This window comes from Megalobrama amblycephala, linkage group LG6, assembly GCF_018812025.1.
Source record: "Megalobrama amblycephala isolate DHTTF-2021 linkage group LG6, ASM1881202v1, whole genome shotgun sequence".
Classification (NCBI taxonomy): Eukaryota; Metazoa; Chordata; class Actinopteri; order Cypriniformes; family Xenocyprididae; genus Megalobrama; species Megalobrama amblycephala.
The window spans coordinates 32115151-32130012 of record NC_063049.1 but is presented as its reverse complement, the minus strand read 5'-3'; the positions used below and the strand labels follow the sequence as shown (position 1 = coordinate 32130012).

General features: G+C 37.9%; 1 protein-coding gene across 1 annotated transcript in view; it reads left to right on the top strand.

Moving 5' to 3' along the window:
- cntnap5a (contactin associated protein family member 5a) overlaps positions 1 to 14862 on the top strand; it is a 79403-nt gene that overhangs the window by 34415 nt on the left and 30126 nt on the right. The window contains exons 4-7 of the mRNA XM_048194071.1: positions 6018 to 6165; positions 9882 to 10085; positions 11802 to 11986; positions 13853 to 13996. Coding sequence (XP_048050028.1) covers positions 6018 to 6165; positions 9882 to 10085; positions 11802 to 11986; positions 13853 to 13996 — 681 coding nt within the window. The remainder of the gene's footprint in view (positions 1 to 6017; positions 6166 to 9881; positions 10086 to 11801; positions 11987 to 13852; positions 13997 to 14862) is intronic.

The following is a 14862-nucleotide window of genomic DNA, read 5'->3' as shown; positions in this document are numbered from 1 at the left end:
TGTATGTTTTTTCCATGTACTGAACTCTTGTTATTTAACTATGCTGAGGTAAATTCAATTTTTGAATCTAGGGCACCTTTAAGCGATCAAAAGCTACATAAAACACAGCCCATTCTCTCTTTCAATCACTTATATGCAAGGAAATATTTGTAATGTTCAATGCATATGCAACAATAAAATAATGTCTTGTAATTATCATTTGAGGCAAAATATTAGAGGATTAGTTCACTTCAGAATTAAAATTTCTTGATAATTTACTCACCACCATGTCATCCAAGATGTTTATGTCTTTCTTTCTTCAGTCAAAAAGAAAAGGTTTTTGAGGAAAACGTTCCAGGATTTTTCTCCATATAGTGGACTTCACTGGGTTACAACGGGTTGAAGGTCCAAATTGCAATTTCAATGCAGCTTCAAAGGGCTCTACACGATTCCAGCCAAGGAATAAGGGTCTTGTCTAGTGAAACGATTGGTCATTTTCTAAAAAATAAAAATGTATATACTTTTTAACCACAAATGCTCATCTTGCACTGCTTTGTGATGCACCACGCATTACGTAATCACATTAGAAAGGTCACATGACACAGATGAAAGTACCAATCCAATGTCTACAAAGTGAATGTGCAAAGACTAAGTCTAACGTCCTTTACAAAAAAAGATAAAACAAGACGACTTTGAAGTTGGAGGAGAAAATGAGATGAAGTTTTTTGCCCTACCGCGGTACTTCCGCCTATATCACACGTGACCTTTCTGGCGGATCACAGAGCAGTGCAAGATGAGGATTTGTGGTAAAAATGTATACAAGTTTTTTTTGTTTTTTTTTTTTTTTTTAAGAAAATGACCGATGGTTTCGCTAGACAAGACCTTTATTCCTTGGCTGAAATCGTGTAGAGCCCTTTGAAGCTGCACTGAAACCGCAATTTGGACCTTCAACCCGTTAAACCCCACTGAAGTCCACTATATGGAGAAAAATCCTGGAATGTTTTCCTAAAAAACCTTTTCTTTTTGACTGAAGAAAGAAAGACATAAACATCTTGGTTGACATGGGGGTGAGTAAATTCTGAAGTGAACAAATCCTTTAATGTATACTTATACTGTGATAGTGATTTATTTGTTTAATTAATAATATTATATAAATATAGCTGCAAGCAGCAATTACGGGGCCAAGCACAAAAGCGGCACAATAAGCCAGCCAACATGGCTTTGAGCATCAGACCACCTGCAACAGGGAGCAATTAAAGACCTATTGAGGTCATTTTAGGCAAAAGAGCTGAATAATGATCAAAAATGAGGATTTACTGTTTCATCACTTTCGACCAATAGGTGGCGCTGTGACCAAATTAATGTGGTATGGTCAGAGTGAGGTGACAATGACACTTGCAAAGTTTGGTGTCAATATGTCAAAGCATTGCAGAGATACAGCTTCAAGAGTCGTTTTTGTATCATGCCTCAAATTCTTTGCTCTGGTATATGAAAACGTTTTGACATATCGACTTGAAATCCATAACTTTTTGTCGCCATGGTCTGAAGATGATAGTAGGTTTTTAAAGAAAAACAATATGGCGGACAGGAAGTTCAGCTGACTATGGCAAATTTGATATCTATGTTCTCAGCATGACCCAAGGAATCTACTGAGACAAGTTCCATTACAATCGGTAAATATAGTCAAAAGTTATTAGCATTTTTGTAAATTATAACTTTTGACCATAAGGTGGCGCAGTGCCGAAACTTCTCAGGCTCCTTCAGGGCATTGTCCCGATGACCCATACTGAGTTTCGTAATGATACGTTAATGCGTTCGTAAAATACAGCATTTTAGCACGAAATTCAAAATGGCCGACGGCCAAAATGTCCGATATGGGAAAATTGGATATCATTTGACTCAGCATGATGCCCCGAATCCAACAAGACTGAATTTATGATTTTTGGACAAACCCATCAGAAGTTATAAGCAAAAATACACATTTTTCATATCTCCGGACCAGTAGGTGGCGCTGCGCCGAAACACTGCATGATGTCTCAGGTCATGCTTGTTATGACATGTAGGAAGTTTGGTCTGAATACGATAAAGCGTTGCGGAGATACAGCCTCACTTCTATTTTCGCAAGCACTACGTACAATTCGTTCGTGTGTTTTTCGAAAATGGTTTGAGGAATCAACTTTTTGTCAGCATGGTCTGAAGATGATCTGGTTCAATTTCCGTGAAAATCGGAGTAATGGCCTAGGAGGAGTTCGAAAAAGTAGTTTTTTCAGAAAATTCAGAAAAAAAATTTCATGACGGAAAATTCAAAAGTTATTAACATAAACATAAGTGCAACTTTGGACAGCTGGTGGCGCTAGAGGGATTGAGTTAGAGACTCCAAATTTGCTATGGACAAATGTCAAACTGTCTTCTAACTGTGTGCCAAATTTCACAACTTTCCCGCAAGCGGTTCTATGGGCTCCCATAGACTTCAAGAGCGGAAGAAGAAGAAGAAGAAGAAGAAGAAGAAAAAAATAAAAAAAAGAACGGCAACAATAACAATAGGTGCCTCCGCACCTTCGGTGCTTGGCCCCTAATAAGTCCTAAAAAAACTGCATAATTTTTGCTTGTCAGTTCATCTTCATTTGGTTCTCATGCGCTAACCGCATGTCATGTATCAAAATCAGCTCATTTCTTTCTATATCTCTCTTTCTCTCCCTCCATTTCACATCCATACCTCCCAGGTCTCACATTACACGGAGGCTTGAGCAGCCCCATAGGCAATCAATAGGAGGGTCCATGGTTTCGTTAGATTAGCTTGCTTAAAGCATGAGCCTGGCGGCCCATTTGGGTCCCATAAAGTATAATTGATGTAAAAGTCTGCGACTCATTTAGCCGTAACGGGCCAGAATCAGAATCGCAGAAGAAGTGTTCTAAAAATCACCTCGGGTGTGAGTTTCTCACTTGGCTCTCAGTACACATGCTAGCAACACACCAACAGCTCTCACACAATGAAGAAATCGTCACTTGCCAGGCCTTCGGATACCTTTAGATATTTTGTCTGTTTTCTGCTCCGCTGAACGACTGTGAATAAAACATTTATGATGTTTCCAGGCACAGGCAATGCACACTGGAGACAGTGAGAGAGGAAAGCAAGCAAAGGAAGAGACTCGTTGTCTATTGTCTGGGGACAGTTTTGCTGTCTTAGCTCTCGTTTAAACACAGTCACAGAGGCACTGAGGTGCTGTCTATTTCTGACACTCTCGGGCCCTTGCTTCTCCGGGGACGGAGTGTAATTCATGTTTAGAAAGGGTCAGTGGAAGCCCCGATCAACAGTTGGGCAGCTCAGAAACTGCTTCCTGTTGGTGGAAAGTGACATATTAAATCCTTTAGCATTCATCAGATATGTTTGCTACAGCGTTTTTAATTTTTCATCTAATATTTATATTTTATTTCAGTTTTATTTGAATGATCTCAGTTATGTTTTAGCTAATGATAATAACCATGGTTTGCTATTTGAATTTGAAATCTGTCCTTCATTAGAGACATACAGTAGCAAGCACCAACAAGCGTTTTCCTGCCAGATAACAAAGATAAAACCCACCCCAATTGAGCTCATCTGTGCTGGTTTTTCTTTCTGATGTAGATTCACACTGGGTTTAGGGAAACAATGACTGGTGAATCACATGAGGATGTAACAGTTGCAGACGTAACAGGGCTGATGAAACGGTCCACGGAGAGTCCGTGATAACGCCAGCAATGCACGGGGGCTTTATGAAAGAGGAGGAGGTCTAGCAGGAGTCGATACAGGAATAGAGTTAATGAAGTATAGAGAGGAACTGTTTACGTGGGCAGCCTGTAACCGGGGCATCTCCCCAGATCCGATGGGAGCTCCGCTGTGCCCTTGGGCTGAGGTGAACTGATAGGTAATTGGATGGATGTATTGTTGTTTTCTTTTTTCCCTCTCAGAGGTGGAAAAAGAGAGAGGAAGAAGCAGTCAGGGACAGGATGTTGTCGTCATTGAGTGCTCAAATGAGTGTCGGCGAGGAGCTGATGATGTAATGACAAATGTGATCAGGTTGATGTTGATGCGTTTAATAATGGAAAACAATATCTAAAGCACTTTAGCAAAGGAACAAATTGTATCATATCATGAAGTATAGAACTGTTTGATTTGAATCAGCCTATCTTTGTACAGTCAATGAAAAAAAACAACAACAGCAAAAGACTTTGAGAAAGAAAATGTTCCCTTGTAACCTTTAATAAAAATAACTTCTCACTCTTGCAGCAACATCTCTTCTCTTTTCTCATTTCTCTCTGATATACCTCACAATAGGGAAGAATAGACTATTGCAACTTATTGTTTCATGCCGACTTTAAAGTAGATCTTTCTACAAATTCCAATGCGCCAAGCTTGCTTATGTACAAACGTGCTATCTTTAAAACTTCTGGCTAGTGCAGTATTTCTTATTCCGAGTCTGTCTGCAAGCAAAACAAAACAGAACCTTTAAAGTCACTAATGTAAGATTGTTGTTTTTGCTGGCATCATAACAGCATTTGTGGGCTGCGAGTGGCTCACCAGGGGAGTTCATGATATTATTGATGTTATTTATCTCAAAGGGACATGGAAAAGTCTATCTTTGAAAAAAGCTGACGTCTTCTCTTTGTGATTCATCCGTAACCATGTGGTGTTTTGGTCATCGGTTCTCATACAAGTCTCAACTGTGAAGTGAGTCAGACACAAATTACTGTCAAATTATGTGTGCTAGCAGATGAAAATGAGTTGACATTTACATAAACTGTTGAGACCTTCAAAACAAATACTGCACTTTGGATTCAATTGGATTTGTGCATTCATAAATAACATTATGCAGAAAACGCCTGATCAACCTGCATGTTATAAATTATTATAAGGCACTTTCCATGAATGTGGTATAAAATAAGACATGAAAATGTAATGTCACTTTGAGTAGTTTTTACTGAATTTTATATAGTTTAAACCCTTGGTTCGTGTGATTTTATTTAAAAATAAATGGACATACTGAAAATTTTATAAAATGTAGCATTATTAACGAATCATTTCATTATATTCATTATATTATATACACAGATCAGGCATAACATTATGACTACCTTCCTAATATTGTGTTGGTCCCCCTTTTGCTGCCAAAACAGCCTCGACCCGTCGAGACATTGCCCAAAGCATCACACTGCCTCCGCCAGCTTGCCTTCTTCCCATGGTGCATCCTATTGCCATATGTTCCCCAGGTAAGTGGCGCACACAAACTCGGCCATCCACGTGATGTAAGAGAAAATGTGATTCATCAGACCAGGCCACCTTCTTCCATTGCTCCGTGGTCCAGTTCTGATGCTCAAGTGTCCACTGTTGGCACTTTCGGTGGTGGACAGGGGTCAGCATGGGCACCCTTACTGGTCTGTGGCTATGCAGCCTCATACGCAACAAACTGTGATGCACTGTGTATTCTGACACCTTTCTATCAGAACCAGCATTAACTTCTCTTGAACAATTTGAGCTACAAATTTGAGCTACATTTCGGACCACACGGGCCAGCCTTCGCTCCCCACGTGCATCAATGAGCCTTGGCCGCCCATGACCCTGTCGCTGGTTCACCACAGTTCTTCTTTGGACCACTTTTGATAGATACTGACCACTGCAGACCGGGAACACCCCACAAGAGCTGCAGTTTTGGAGATGCTCTGACCCAGTTGTCTAGCCATCACAAATTGGCCCTTGTCAGACTCGCTCAAATCCTTACGCTTGCCCATTTTTCCTGCTTCTAACACATCAACTTTGAGGACAAAATGTTCACTTGCTGCCTAATATATCCCACCCACTAACAGGTGCCGTGATGAAGAGATAATCAGTGTTATTCACTTCACCTGTCAGTGGTCATAATGTTATGCCTGATCGGTGTATATATATAATACTTCTCATATTGAAAACGTGATTTGTGCCTCTAATGTTTCAGAAAACTACTGTGACTCCAAACTGTACCATAATCATAAGTGAAAACCTTCTCCTTTTTTTCTATTTCCAGAGGATTGTGGGTAACGTGAATCCAGACAGTGCGGTCCACCATAAACTCAGTCAGTCTATCAGAACCCGGTTCCTCCGCTTCGTTCCTCTGGACTGGAGCCCCGGCGGTCGGGTGGGCCTCAGGGTGGCTGTGTACGGCTGTGCTTACCGTGAGTGAGAGTATTTCATGTTTAAAATATATATTACAAATGACCAGCAGGCATTTTACTTTCTGAGACACACCAGTTACATCTATTGCATTTATTTTTAAGGCTACACAGTATTTCTGTGCTTACCATTAAAGTTGGAGTTTAGATGTAGTTTTCCATATTATGCAGTTCATATTTTACATCATTCCATAAGAAAAGAAAAGAAAAGAAAAGAAAAGAAAAAAAAAGAAAAGAAAAGAAAAGAAAAGAAAAAAAAAAAGAGTGTTGCAGAATTACATTACAGAAGCATCCTAGATCTGATAGCAGTTCACACAGCACATTTCCGCAGTCTTGGTAACAGGGGTAATAAAATAGTTGTGGCACAGTATATAAGGTGATAACATTACCCATAACTCTTGCTGCAAATCTTCACATTCCTTCTATCCTTTGTCCTTTTTTAGTCACACAGTATTTTTTACAGGTGTTGAATCAAAGTGACACAGATAATTCATTGCATGACAGCAGCAGTTTCACTTTGTTTCTTTAAATGAAGGTCATTTGATGACTTTCTTTGTTAATACGTTTCCAAAACCGAACAAAGATGTTTAAATATCAGACACTTATCCAGATAGGCTATGTTAGCTAGATAGATAAAAAGAAATGTGCCTTTTAATGATACTGAGATCCACAAAATGGACCAATTGTTGAATTACATAGACATTTATAAAAAGGTCCCCCATTTAGCACCAATGATTATTCAGTGGCATGATCCGTGTATTAAACTCGGATGAATCTGTGCTTTGCAGATAAATGCTGCATGAAGAATCACAGTTCAGCTGTCTGTGCTAATCAACACTTAAAGAATTCACATGCGAATCCCATGACAAATCTGAAACCTAGCGTTTTGATATGATGAATCTATGAGCACTGGTCTGATTATGTACACTGGATCTTGAGTGTCGAATATAACCTTGAAAGAAGAGCATAAATGTTCTTTTAATTATACATGATTTGACGGCTAGTGCTCACTGGTAGTGCGGTGATTGCACCTAACAGCTCAGATTAACTTGAGCCGCATATCCCATAATGCTAATCAGCCGACTGCTGTGACAGTTGTGAACTCAAGCTGAACCTGAGAATGGTGCAATACTAGATAAGTGTCATTATCACGACTGCAAGACTGTTATGCCCAGACCACATCCCTCATGGCTCACAGTATCCTTATTTCACCAAATGGAGCAGTTGCTTATTATCAAAAATAGGTCATTATATTCAATGCTGGAATATATACAGGCTTTTCTGCTTTGCTGCACTAATCCAAAAAAGGAGGCATTCATTTTCTATCTATTTTTTAAACTCACTCCGTTCATTTTCCCGTAGGCTGTGGGGTTTTTTTGCATCATGATTGGCGTTATTCAGTAATGAACTGGAACACAGATATAGAGATTTCTGAAAAAAACTTTGCAAACAAGCATGAAAAAAGAACATTCTGTGTTTTGAGTCTGAGAATATTTAGACTGTTAAAAAGTTTTTTTTTTTTTTTTCATGAGTATTGCTTATAAAAGTCAACAAAGAAAGAATTGTTTAAACTTCTGTCTTACTTGAAACAATAGGTCACACTGGTTGCATTGCTTAAAAGGGTAATAGGGAAATGAGTCATAGCAGATGCTTTCCTTCATATGCCTTTTTGACCATCTCAAGACAAACTTCATTAACTTCATTCACTGAATATGTCATCTGAAAATTGAGAAAGATTTCTGTTTACCAGTATGTAGTATAGAACTGAGTATGTGAAACATTTGATCTAAGGACATGTTATGGCATTCAGACACTAGATTTAAACATTAGTGAAACACTTGATTCGCTGAGTTGATCGTCTATGCTGTGAGCTGTTGAGCCCCATTAACTTGCTCGATTAAGACTTCAATGGGGAACAGTGCTCCTGTAAGAACTAATTTTCTTATAGCTTCCCATTTTCTAAGTAGCTCAATTAGAACTCCAGTTCTATGCTGGAATACACTACATGACCGTTGCCCAAATTTTTGCCCCACTTTGCAGTTTGGAGGAGCTGATGCTAGTTGTCAGAGCCAGTCTGCAGAATTTAGGCAGTCGGAGTGGACAGATTTCACAGAAAATTGTGTTGTTTTTTTAGCTTCAGACTATGGTTTTATCCAGTTGGAGGATATCAAAAATGTTTGATATTGTGAGCTAATTTTAGAACACGTTATTTGTATTTGTCATGCATGTCCTATCAACAAGGCACATGTTTCTGCATGAATTTATTTTGTTTGGAACAAGAAGGTTGGGACTATGTAAGTATTCATTCAGTGTATGATGCCCATTAATACTAACTCTTACTATTCTATTATATTTCTATTCTATCTATTTTTCATTTTATTTTTTATTAAAAAAAACCTACGTTTACTGTGCTAGACTAACTGGGACTAGTCACAGCACTTGCATATTATGGCCCTATTGTTGATTTGATTGTGTCGTTCTCCTCATTTGTAAGTTGCTTTGGATAAAAGTGTCTGCTAAATGATTAAATGTAAATTGTAAATGAAAATTTACAAAATTGACCAGGTTGTTCAGATTTTAAAAGTTTTGTAGTGTGTTCCAGCCTTGGGTTACATAAATTGCCTATTGCTGTTATACTTGATTTGTAAATTTGGATTTTAAAGGTCCCGTTCTTCGTGATCCCATGTTTCAAACTTTAGTTAGTGTGTAATGTTGTTGTTGTTAGAGTATAAATAAAATCTGTAAAATTTTAAAGCTCAAAGTTCAATGCCAAGCGAGATATTTTATTTAACAGAAGTCGCCTACATCGAACGGCCAGTTTGGACTACATCCCTCTACTTCCTTCTTTAATGACGTCACTAAAACAGTTTTTTGACTAACCTCCGCCCACAGGAATACACAAGAGTTGCGTTTGTAGAGTGTGTTTGTCGCCATGTCGTCGAAACGCTGTTATTTTCATCCCGCAGTCCAATCACCGGGTCTGATTCCGGCTCAAATTGATAGGGTAAAATAAAGACATGTTTACGATAACACTGAGCGCGTGCATCTCCACGTTATGGTAAGAGGCGTGATTTTTCCGGGCACGGTGCGCTCAGAGCTGTCGAATCACAACACAGGAACTGCTGGCACAATCAGAACTCGTTACGTATTTCTGAAGGAGGGACTTCATAGAACAAGGAAGTCATCAGCCCGTTTTTATGACAGTGGAAACAGCGGAATACAGATAAGTAAATTATGTAAAAAATACTGTGTTTTTTTACACGCGAAACATGAACACATGTTATATTGCACACTATAAACACAATCAAAGCTTCAAAAAAACACGAAAAACGGGACCTTTAAGTTTGCAAAAATGTTGTTTCCTGACATGTTTCTAGCTGCAAATTCAAGGTGCCTGAATATTCTTTTTTTTTTGAATGCCAGAATTTTTTTTTTTTTTTTTTTTTTACGATATGACTGCCCCTCTTTATCCAAAAGTCTTTTGTTGTTTCACAGGTGGTCACAGGCATCCCTTCATCTTTAATCCCTGCAGATCACAGCTTTAGCAGATCATCTTCTAGTTTCATCATGATTTTTAATGTTATATTAACATTTAATGTGAAATGAATAACCTATTAATATTTTTTTTTCTGTGTACTGTCATTTTATTTACTTACATTTTAAGTGAAATAAGAATGTCTCCAGTAGCTGTTTCATACAAAAATCTCATGTGTTCATAGGATCTTATGTGGCTGATTTTGATGGCAGAAGCTCTTTGCTCTACCGATTCAACCAGAAGTCTATGAGCACGGTGAAAGATGTTATATCGCTGCGATTTAAGAGTCGACAGACAGAAGGTGTTTTACTGCATGGCGAAGGCCAGCGAGGAGATTATATCACTCTGGAGCTTCATCGTGGCAGGCTGGCCTTACATCTAAACCTGGGTGAGTTACAGTACTGGGGGAAGCTAGCGACTTCAAAGGGCTGAAGTATTCACACATTTAATCATATTTACTTCGGAGTGGAGACTATTGTAGTGTTTGTACTGTTACGAAGAAAAAAATAATCATGATGGAATTCATGAGAATGTGTTAATAAATAATATATTAAAGGTGCCCTAGAACCAGTTTTTACAAGATGTAATATAAGTCTAAGGTGTCCCCTGAATGTGTCTTTGAAGTTTCAGCTCAAAATACCCCATAGATTTTTTTAATTAATTTTTTTAACTGCCTATTTTGGGGCATCATTAACTATGCACCGATTCAGGCTGCGGCCCCTTTGAATCGCGCGCTCCCTGCCCCCGAGCTCTCGACTATAATACAGTGTATTTACAAAGTTCACACAGCTAATATAACCCTCAAATGGATCTTTACAAGATGTTCGTCATGTAAGCTGCATGCATGTGTCGGATCATATGAATATACTATTTATTTGGATGTTTACATTTGATTCTGAATGAGTTTGATAGTGCTCCGTGGCTAATGGGCTAATATTACACACTGTTGGAGAGATTTATAAAGAATGAAGATGTTTATGCATTATACAGACTGCAAGTGTTTAAAAATGAAAATAACGACAGTCTCGTCTCCGTGAATACAGTAAGAAACATGGTAACTTTAACCACATTTAACAGTACATTAGCAACATGCTAACGAAACATTTAGAAAGACAATTCACAAATATCACAAAAAATATCATGTAATCATGGATCATGTCAGTTATTATCGCTCCATCTGCCATTTTTCGCTATTGTTCTTGCTTGCTTACCTAGTCTGATGATTCAGCTGTGCACAGATCCAGACGTTAATACTGCCTGCCCTTGTTTAATGCCTTTAACATGGGCTGGCATATGCAAATATTGGGGGCGTACATATTAATGATCCCGACTGGTACGTAACAGTCGGTGTTATGTTGAGATTCGCCTGTTTTTCTGAGGTCTTTTAAACAAATGAGATTTACATAAGAAGGAGGAAACAATGGAGTTTGAGACTCAATGTATGTGATTTCCATGTACTGAACTCTTGTTATTCAACTATGCCAAGGTAAATTCAACTTTTGATTCTAGGGCACCTTTAAATACATACACTACATTTCAAAAGTTTTTGATCAGTAAGATTTTTTTGAAAGAATTGAATTATTTTATTCAGCAAGAATGCATTAAATTGATCAAAAAACGTTACACAAAATGGCATTTATAATGTTACAAAAGATTTCCATTTCAAATAAATGCTGTTCTTTTGAACTTTCTATTCATCATAGAATCCTGAAAAATGTGTCATGATTTCCACAAAAATATTAAGCAGCACAAGTGTTTTCATCATAGACAGTAATAAGAAAAGTTACTTAAGCACCAAATCAGAATATTAGAAGGATTTCTGAAGGATCATGTGACACTGAAGACTGGAGTAATTATGCTGGAAATTCAGTTTTTCTGTCACAGGAATAAATTATTTTAAATTCTCATAATTTTTCACAATATTACAATTTTTGTTGTATTTTGGATCAAATAAATGCCACCTTGATAAGCATACAAGACTTATATTAAAAAACAATTAAAAGATTTGACCAACCCTTGAGTTTTGAATGGAAGTGCATGCTAATGACTGGAAGTTATTCATGGCTATTAATATATGACTCATGAGAAACCTTCTCATTGGCAGATGACAGCCGGGTGAGATCCAGCAGTGCTCGTATGGTGGTCACTTTAGGAAGTCTCCTGGACGATCTGCACTGGCACTCTGTTCTGATCGAACGCTTTAACAAGCAGGTCAACTTCACTTTGGATAGACACACTCAGCACTTTAGGACCAAGGGTGATGGAGACTCTCTAGAGGTCGACTATGAGGTAGGACCCTGGGACCCTCTATTTTCCTCTTTTTGGAAATGACAAGCATTTGAGGTGGCAAATTCTTCATCTGTGCAATGTGTGTGCTGTAAGTTGTACACAAGCCTAAATAGGGGTGCAAGAAATCTAGTTGGCTCTTTTAAATGGCCTGTTATGCTAAAATCATTTGACTTAGATGTATGTTGATTTTTATATAGCTATGATAGAAAACAGGGACTTATTTGAATAAAAAATAAAATGATATATTTCTAAAATAAAATATAGCAAAATATAATATTTTTAGTCTCACATGATCCTTCAGAAATAATTCTGAGTGCTCACACTAACAATATATATATTTTTTATTTTCATCTTCCAATTGTTTTCAACAATATTTTTGTGGAATATAATTCTTTCCAAAAAAAAAAAAAAAAAAAAAAAATCCCAAACCCCAAACATTTGAACGGTAGTGTATATCAAGCGCACTGGTATCATTTTGAAATGAAATCATTTCCATTGTCCAAGTATAATTAAATAATTTACTGAACAAATAATTGAATAAGTAATTGAACTACTGTAAAAGGATAATGGGCAATAAAAATAAGATCCAACCAACAGATGAAAAGCAGGTGTTTGAAGTAAAGTACCTATATTACTACCGCATTTAAAAAAAGAAAAAAAAAAGAAGAGTTTTTGAATTTTGTATTGTCTTCATCATGCAGGTTTGGCTTTCGGGGGGTGTAGGAAAATGATTTTTTAATAGCCGTGTGGTGCTAGGTTACCACAAGAAAATACATTATTGATCAATGAAGGGAAAATGTAGTTCATAAATCCACTGTGATGGAGTATCTGCCTCCCCTTGTATCACTGTTTCCCCAGGCCTCCACTGGCTGTCCCAGAGCCAGACTTACAATAGTCAAAGGCTAACTGGAGCGCAGCTGATGAGGAGCACCTGAAGTTAATAGCACTATAAAGGCAGCAGTTCACCTATGAGAGATGACACTGTTCTGTGTATGAGCTGCACAAGGTGTCCTCAAGATCCAGGATTGACATGACATTCTGTCGCTTGACTGCCACTGAGACCGCCTGGCCACAGACTGACCTTTACTTCCCTCAGCAGCAAGGACACTGCTGTTGTCGTTTTATGCTTCCTAATTACTCGATTGTCTTGTTCATTTATATATTTATTTTTTAAATAAGCCCTTACAATCCTACTGTTTTAAATGGAATCTAGTGCCCTTTGTAAAGGAACATCACTGGACTAAAGACAGTATTGCAGACAGATGTGCTGTATAGAAAGAACTGGGGAATGTAGGAAAAGTGTTCCAACAAGAAAAACCTCATCCAAAGCATTCAAAATAGTTTAAAACTGCCCTGCAGCAGAGCTGGACAGTAACTGATGGGAAAAATAAATTCTGGGCTGCATCCATAAATTGTATAGAACCATGTCAGATTGTCCATATGTGAGATGGAGCTTAACAGAATGAGGCTCAAGCAGAATAACAATGATGCTTCACAGAATGTACAACGTAATGGCTAAGTCTCTTTTGGAAATATCTCTTTTGGAAAAGCCATGTCAGGTACTGACCTTAAACCCACTGAAATGTTGTGGCATGACCTGAAACAAATCATGTAAGACAGTCCAAAATACCAAAGACTTCAGGCATTTTGTTTACCACTACAATGTGCCAGTCTCAAGACAATGTTCAGAGGCGGCTTTTATGGGCTGTGAGGGATACGTGTGTGTACATTTCACTTATATATATCTAAATATTTATGAATATACAATATTTATAATACATTGCAATATGGCATATATAAATAGAAAAACATATTTAATGTTGTTTGTGTTTTGAAATGAGATGTTTTATTCATTCTCTATAACAGCTAAGCTTTGGTGGGATCCCACTGCCAGGTAAACCTGGAACCTTTATTCGACGTAACTTTCATGGCTGCATGGAAAACCTCTACTACAATGGAGTGAATGTCATCGACCTGGCTAAACGACGAAAGCCTCAGATTTACAGTGTGGTAAGCAGCTGGTTTATTATGAGACATGGGTTTTTTCATCTTCTCACTTCTGCCTTCTGGCTATGATTCTCACAATCATACCCAAACATATTACTTCTGCCTCTTCAATATCAGAAACAATCATTAAAGGTGTGCACAAACTGTGCCAAGTTTTACACTTTTAATTTCTCAGAAATTTCACAAATCAAATTTTTATCACATTTGAGATCTGTTTTACTGCTGAAAAGCTGCTTGTTAGAAACCAAAATATCTTTTAAATGATCACATCACACTTCTGTCTATTTCCCTAAATAAAAATGACTAGACAACCATGACTAAATCACTTCAGAGGAGAGAAGAATAATATTCAAAGACTATAGAATAACACAAGACGTGTCACTCGTATTGTTTTGAATGGGAGAAAGTGTAACGCGCAATATGGCGGAATAAGTCCCGCGTTCTAAATAAGAGCCAATCGCCGACTGGTAAAGTCATCGCATCACTGCAGCAGCCATTAGAAGCACAGGTTTCTATAGAAACAGTCAGACGCGCGCCTCTGAAACATGGCAGAAGAGATGCGCATTTAGGTCTGCGCATGCGCATTAGCTTGATCCAGCCTAAAAAATACAGGTTTTTTTGTCATGATTTGAGCGTTTGGATAAAACATTTATAAGACAGCTGTTGTCAGATTTCATTGGTGATTTCAAATATGAAATGTAATCGTAAGGTTGGCGAACAGTTTTGGAGAATTTGATGTTTCCCCATTCAAAGAGATTGCATGATGCCCAGGATGCCCGAGAGGCGTTTCAAAGATGGCCGCCGAGTGAAATGACTTGTCTTAAAGGGACTTTGATAATATTGCATCTAGCTCTGTAAAAAACTAGTAG